Raw genomic sequence first — 7513 nt, 5'->3', positions numbered from 1 at the left:
GTTTTTGAACGAATCTAGTGAGTCAGTGATTCATGATTACCCATTCATAAAGACAGTCACTTGCTTCATTCATGAATGAATAAGCTGTTCAAACGAATCAATTGAACGAATGATTCAGTGATAAAATCAGTGACTTGTCGCCACCTGCTGGCGGATTTAGTTTAATTTTTAGCGTATAATTTCAGTTATTTAAATCATTTAATATTTTTGTATTCAAAATTTTATATTTAAAACATTAATCTCCGCATAAATGTATGAATTTAATTGCACTCATGCCACCTCTGAGCCTCATTAAACGTCTGAAAATGTACCTACAAGCCACTTTTGTGTTCTTTTTGTGCCACCTCTGTAGTACAAATTAATTTTTAATTAATACTAATTTCATGATTGGTAACTTATTTGTCTTGTTCTACTTCTTATTATATTGTTTTAAATATAAATTTTAAAAAGCTTATAAACATACATTTTTGAATTTGACATAGATTACAAAGGTAAAAAGAAAATACCCCTGTAAGTATCTTTGAGTCAAATGTCACCTCATATTAGGTGTAAATTATTTTAAATTAGGAGGACAAGCACTCCTAATTACAAGAAGAAGAAAAAATGCTTTTAAACTGGGTGTGACAGGTATGGCTGTGGAATGGGGTTTGGCTGAGGAAAAATTTTCAGTCAAAAGTTTTTTTATTTTTTTGTTTTAACCCCTGTTTATGGCGCTATTTCAAAAATTGTCCTATTTTTTCCAAGCACATTTTACCAATTACAAACCACATCAATCTCAATAACTACTATTATTTTAGTATTTACTAATTTAGAAATGATATATAATTGTACATGAAGGCTGGAAATAAAAAACTCCTTATTTAGGTGTGCAGAATTATTAAGCAGGTTTTCTTTTACGGATGATTTGAGCCAAAAAAAGAGATTTAACTCAGACTGAGATGTCAAAAATAATGAAATCCCCATGAGAAATATTAAAAACTAATGCAATACAGAAATTTCAAAGTTAAGGCATGTCCATTGGTCAGCAAAATGCTCATTGGGTCAGCGGGGTCAGAAAAAAACAGGTGGAGAAGAAAAGAGCATGTTAACTGCAACAGAATTAATAATTAATGTGAAGAATTAAGTGTGAAACCATCAGGAACCTTTTAGTCTCCAGTGCCACTATTTTCCAGAACTGCAACCTTGAGTCTCCAGAATTACAAGGTGTCAGGTTCTCAGAGACTTTGCTTGGGTAAAAAATCATAAAAAAATGACCCCTACTAAATAAGAATAACATTCTGAAGTGTTGTGAAATACATGAAGAATTTTTGTAGGCTTTATGGACAGATAAGTTGAGAGTGACTCTTGAAGGACCAGCACCACATCCTCTTGTACCACTGTTAGAAGAATTGATCTTCCAGAATCTGGCAGTAAGTTTTAGGAGCTCATTTTTGTCAGTCTCTGCAAGACAGACTTTTCAGGATAGGAGATGGACTAAAAATTAACTCCTAAAACTTACTGCAAAATGGAGCTAAGGAGAAAATTTTGAACTTGAAATATTGGAAAAACAGCTTAGTGAAAAGCGTTTTCAGTTTAAAAGCAAATAGAATAGAATTTTTTTTTATATATTTTTTTTGCAGATTTGCACATGTACAAGGTTTAAAATGTTCATGAAATATTTTCAAAAAATACTGACATTTTGAGCTGCATTCCTAGGTCAAAGATGAAAAAATGGGATTTACAATAAAAAGTCATTTACAAAATTATTTTGACTTGAGTTTATTTATTAATGAGTAATGTATCTTTTGAGTGAATGTGCAAATTTTTTATGTTAACAGGTTTTACCATGTTATTACAACATTTAACCACTTTTTATTAATTGAGAAATTGAGAAATTCTTTCAAATTTAAATCTTGTACAAGAACTACAGCAAAAAACAGTTTGATGCATATTTTATCAATATTTTAGAAATTGAATTTTATTTATCACCAGTACTTAATAATGGATTTCAATGAAATCGACTTCAATGGATTTCATTAAATTCCTTTGAACACAACTGCTCAAAACGGTCTAAATTTATGAAACCTACACATTCAAAACATTATTACTCTGAAATGTTTAATGTAAATGTTAAGTGTAAGTGAAATGTTAAGTAATGTAAGGTCTTTCATGACACTACATATGCTGGGGTGTGAATTTGATAGGTGCTTAATATAAAATAAATGGTGCTTTAAAAAGTCCTTGAATCTGGTGTTCATGAAAGAGTGGGAACCTTGTGCTTAACATTTTTTTAATATCTCAATTTTTTTTTTAGGTTTTGTCTTGACTCTGCTAAACAAACCCGACAGAAGGTGGCTGTGAACTGGTCCAACTTCAGCCTCAAAAAGATGCCCTCAAATGCAGCTCAGTAACAGATAGGTGATGGTAAACAGACCCCCCCCCAGCAAGACTGTACTAAAAACCAGTTTGGCCTTTGGTTACTTCACTCAACACCTGATCGGCCTAAGGTTTCTCCCTCTCACAGCTCTTTCTGCCTCTATGCCACGGGACCTTGATTTTGACCACCAGTCATCAAACTCGTTTTCATTTGACCTGTTGTTCATGGGGGATCACACTGCATCCTGACCTCAGTCTGAAAACTTGCATCTTGTTATCGCTAAAACACGTTTGGGTACTGATTCGGTGCATCTACATGCTTTATATGTCATATGTACACAGTTGTTTTACAATAAAAATGTTTTAAATTCACAACAATGGTGCGGTTTGACCCATCATGCTTTTTTCAGCTGTTCATGTGTTTTAAAAGGTACTTCTACGGTTGCACCATCATGCATTTTTGCAGACTCCACTCACCCTGCAAATATACTGTAGTCTTAGAATAGATTCGAAAAATTCGAATTGCTGTATCATGTCTGATTGTCATAACAGAGGTAAAAAGGCAGCAAGGACTGTTGTGTTCACTGATGTGTTTTAGTTTGCAGAGCTGTCCATGTGAAATACAAAGATCTGGATAGATTATGCTACACCCATGTAATTTTGCAGTCGACTTTGTAAGGCCAAGTGCAGCTGTGACAGTTTATATGCACAAAAAGTGAACCGTGCACATGGACTTTGTTGTCTTTTAGAACAATGAGAACATCAGTACCTATGCTTACAATGTATGATGTGAGAAACTGTTTTGTTTTATTACTTTGGACATTTTTAAGAAAAGAAAATGGAATCAACACTAAAAAAACACTGATTTTAAAGACCTGTATCCGTTGACTGTGTCACTTTTACACAGAATCTAAGGTTGAGCAGATGAGCTATGTTTCCTTTGCATGATGCGTGAAAACTGACAAGTATAGGCAACTACAAATCTCTCCCTTGTCCTTCAACTCTGTATGGAATAATGTTCCAAACTGACTTTTGGCAAAATTCCCTGATTCCCAGACCGAAATCTTATGGTAGTATCCCTGCTGATCCTCCCGTGTGGTAGTTTGGATATAGTTCTGTGCAGTGACCACGTTCTCAATGCTGTTGTTGTGAGTTTCAGTTTGTAGTAGGTTCTCCAGCAGTGCACCCTTGTTTTGGCTGCATGATGGTATCAGACCTGAATTTATGCATCCAAGACCCTTGCAGTAGTTCTGCTTGTGTAGTTTCAGTCCACTGGTGCGTAACCAGACCTGTTCAGAACTGTTTTCATTCATTACATTTGCAATCGCATTTTACGATGATTTAAAGGGTGGTACAGCGCTTGTAACATCTGGTGGCCCTTGCCATAGCTTTGTATGTCTGCGTCATAGTTTTTTTTACACCTGTATCCCTGAAGCTGAGCCCCTTCTGGTAAAAATCCCAACTACAGATATGACACTTAAAAAAAAAAAAAAATTAGGGTCTCTGGGTTTATGATAGAGTAAATCTCCTTTGAAGGACTGAGATCTCTTGAGAAATTCGTTTCGAGTTTTTGTTTTCGTATTTTTCTGACAACTTTGACTCTATCCAGGTTATATTAAACTAGAAAACATCTTAAACATTTGGAATGTAGATTTATACTATACCATTAATGGCCAAGTGTATGTTGGCTTTCTGTTTTATTTTGTTGTTTTTTTATTGTTATTATTATTATTATTATTCACTTTTGATACTGTGAAAATCTTTCATGCCGAAAGATTAAAACATGACAGTTTTGAGAAAAAAAAAAAGTGTTGTGTTTGCTTTCTAAACTTATATTTTGGTAACATGCAAATGTGGTAATATAAGAAACTGCATAAATGGGATGAAAGATTAAAATGAGAGTATTCCGTTTTTGCAGCCCCAGCCCAATCCCAGAATCTTTGAGAATGAGAATGGGTAACTGCTTTGGTCACCATTCACTTTCAATGTTTTTTTTTTTCTTCCAGTGCAAGTGAAAAATGACTGAGGCACATTCTGCCTTGTTTGTTCCACAGAAGAAAGAAAGTAATACAGGTTTGGAACAATATCATGCTGAAAAATATGGACGATTGTTTATTTAGGGTGAACTTGTATATATATTTTTTTCATCTCTGAAATACTTTCGTTTCGTTTAGTCCCTATTGGGCCACCGTATAGTATACGTAACCTGTATGTACGTCACGCTTCCGTTGAGCAGCAGCAGCGTAACATGCTAGCTAGCATAAACAATGCTTGTTTGAGTGTAATGTAACATTTATCTGACATTTATGTACTAAATACCATCGCTAAATTATAACCCTAAAGCCAGTAACGTCGAGCATCATGGAAACGGAAAACCGACCCAAAAAGGTGAGTTTTACTCATATAAACGCATCTTAATAAAGTAAATATTCGAGCAACATATTCAACTACATTCACTATATTAAACGTGATTAATTATATCTCGTTAAGATTTTTATGCACAAGTGTGGTACAGGTTATGTCAAATAAAACGACGTTTTGGCATTTTGTATAGCGATTTAAAATGTGTCGAAATTAAACAGACGTGTTTTAGATAATTTATGTATTAATCTGTACTAATTTAGCCTGCACTATTGTAAATAATATAAAACCGTAAGAAGAGAGTATGTGCGTCTGAACTGCTGTATAACTTCATGTGATGCTGTATGCCGTTTGTGTTATATATGTAATGATTTGTGACTTTTATGTAATTCTCAGAGAAACTACTCTGAGAAGTCTGGATCAGAGGGCTCAGAAGATGATGACTATGTGCCGTATGTTCCTGTTAAGATCAGAAAACAGCAGATGGTAAGCAACCTCTACTAAGATTACAGCATGGCCATTCATTTTCATGAGAAGTGTGTTTTTGTTTCCTGTGGCAGCTCTGTGGTTCACCACCACTGTCTGCTGTATGTCACACCGTGATTTTTGAGGAACTATATTTCGCTCTTTTGCTAACATAAGTCTGAGCATCCTAAGTATCACATATGTTTATTTGATGTGACCCTTAGCTCCAGAAGGTGATGCATTTCCGTGGGAAAGGGCTCACAGAGGAGGAACAGAAAGATAGTGGTGGAGAGCAGAAAGATGAGGATGAGGGTCTGGGTCCCCGATCCAATGTCAGTCTGCTGGACCAGCACCAACACCTCAAGGAGAAAGCTGAAGGTCTGTTCCTCATTACTTATTTACTGTCTAATGCAGTGGGTCTCAATCAGAGTGTCAATTTAGGTCAATTAAGCAACCACAATTCATTGTGTGATTCTAGATGTTTCCAAAAAAAAAAAAAAGTTGAGGCGACAAAAGAAATATGATTTAGGTTGACATCTTGATTGTATTTTTTAGCAAGTTTAAGTTCATTAAGATTATTATTATATGTTATATTATTATATATTATTACATTAATAATATATAATTTTAAGTCATACTACAGCCCCCTTGAAAATTTGCTGAGGCCCCTTGGTTGAGAACCACTGGACTAGTAGAACTTCATAAAAGTGTTTGGACAGTAATGGAAACAAACTCAATTGTCTCTGAAGCATCAGTCATTTTGATTTTCAGTTATCGATATTTGTAAGTTGAGTATTTCTTAGGAAGTAACCTTTAGAGGCGTTTATCACATGAATACAGTTGTATAGTTTGTCTAACCTATGTGTGAAAAATCTAGGATTCAAAATGTAATTTAAACCTGAAAATACATAAAGATCTAGTACATTGAGGAATTATCAAGAAATAAATTTTGAGATGTAAATGAACAATTGTTGAAGATTCTGCACTATTTCTAGGGTACTTATCAAATAAGCTAAATTATACTGATGGTGTTTTTGTAAAGAAAAAATGTATTAGTTTTTCTTGAGTGGTCTCGGGTATGTTTTTTTTGTTATTTATTTTCAATTTGTACATTAATAATTGTAGCTCGAAAGGAGTCTGCTAAGGAGAAACAATTGAAAGAGGAAGAAAAGATTCTGGAGAGCGTGGCCGAAGGCAGAGGTAAGCAAAAACAGAATCATTTACCAAGTTCTTAAATTTATAGGTCAGAAGTATTTCATAAAATCATAAACATGCATCTTTCCATATCTTTATCAGCTCTAATGTCTGTGAAGGAAATGGCCAAAGGTATCACATATGAAGACCCAATAAAAACAAGGTGAGCTGCCTTTAACTCTCCTTTGTTTAACTCTCATTTGTCAGATCAGTTGTGGGTTTTTCACAAATAAAGACAACAGCAATCAACTTCTGATTTTTTCTTCAGCTGGAAAGCGCCACGTTACATTCATGGCATGCCAGCAGCGCGGCATGAACGTGTACGGAAGAAGTACCACATTCTTGTTGAAGGTGAAGGCATTCCACCACCCATTAAGAGCTTCAGAGAGATGAAGTTTCCTCAGGGTAAGATCCATCTCACCTCTTTTACATGCAGCACCTCACTCACAGCTTCACACTAATGGCTCGCTCTCAACTTTAATGGTCTTTGCAGCCATCCTTAAAGGACTGAAGAAAAAAGGAATCATTCACCCGACACCCATTCAGATTCAGGGAATACCAACCACGTGAGTCGCAAGGCCATGGCATGGTTTCGCTTGGGCCAATATTCAGGCATTATCATACAGCGTCAGGTGGTCAGATGGTTTTAGCTTTTTGTTCTTTAAAAAATGTGCAAATTAATCAAACGCATATCTTGAATTTTAATAAAAGTATTTAATCATTTTAATATTCTCATATCACTGTGATATATTTATGATACTGTATATGGGTCAAAGACGAAAAGGGGTTTAAGCATAAAAACAATAAGTGTAATACTGCTTTAAATTGTTGTTGTTTTTCCCAAAATAAATTTTAAAAAATTCTGTTTAATTTAATTGCAATTTTGTTTTTGTTTTTCTGAGCAAAAAATAAATATCATACATTTTCCCCTGATTTACAGAAGAGAACAGTTTATGTACATATGGCGGAAATGTACGGAAAAATCAATTAAAGACGTAATCAAAGAGACGATGAACACTATTAACAGCAATTATTATATGATGCAATAAATTTATAGCAAAATTTGGTAGTTCTGTATGTTGTTTCAGGGTTGGCAACATATATATATATATATGTGTGTGTGTGTGTGTGTGTATAT

At 34.5% G+C, this 7513-nt stretch overlaps 2 protein-coding genes across 3 annotated transcripts in view; both read left to right on the top strand.

Moving 5' to 3' along the window:
* The window catches only part of LOC107653338 (protein FAM193B-like), a 25119-nt gene extending 21079 nt beyond the window's left edge, over nucleotides 1-4040 (top strand). For both annotated transcript variants that reach the window (XM_016440028.1, XM_016440029.1), the window contains exon 10: nucleotides 2294-4040. In XM_016440028.1, the coding sequence (XP_016295514.1) occupies nucleotides 2294-2390 (97 nt within the window). In that variant the 3' untranslated portion in view covers nucleotides 2391-4040. The remainder of the gene's footprint in view (nucleotides 1-2293) is intronic.
* Nucleotides 4041-4529: 489 nt separating this feature from the next.
* LOC107653305 (probable ATP-dependent RNA helicase DDX41) overlaps nucleotides 4530-7513 on the top strand; it is a 10464-nt gene continuing 7480 nt past the window's right edge. Inside the window, exons 1-7 of the mRNA XM_016439983.1 lie at nucleotides 4530-4743; nucleotides 5113-5202; nucleotides 5406-5559; nucleotides 6307-6381; nucleotides 6478-6538; nucleotides 6644-6780; nucleotides 6869-6941. Coding sequence (XP_016295469.1) covers nucleotides 4717-4743; nucleotides 5113-5202; nucleotides 5406-5559; nucleotides 6307-6381; nucleotides 6478-6538; nucleotides 6644-6780; nucleotides 6869-6941 — 617 coding nt within the window. The 5' untranslated portion in view covers nucleotides 4530-4716. The remainder of the gene's footprint in view (nucleotides 4744-5112; nucleotides 5203-5405; nucleotides 5560-6306; nucleotides 6382-6477; nucleotides 6539-6643; nucleotides 6781-6868; nucleotides 6942-7513) is intronic.

The sequence above is a fragment of the Sinocyclocheilus anshuiensis genome, unplaced genomic scaffold (genome assembly GCF_001515605.1).
Source record: "Sinocyclocheilus anshuiensis isolate Anshui unplaced genomic scaffold, SAMN03320099.WGS_v1.1 scaffold103, whole genome shotgun sequence".
Taxonomy (NCBI): domain Eukaryota; kingdom Metazoa; phylum Chordata; class Actinopteri; order Cypriniformes; family Cyprinidae; genus Sinocyclocheilus; species Sinocyclocheilus anshuiensis.
Note: the sequence above shows the minus strand (reverse complement) of the source record. Positions and strands in the feature narration are given on the sequence as shown.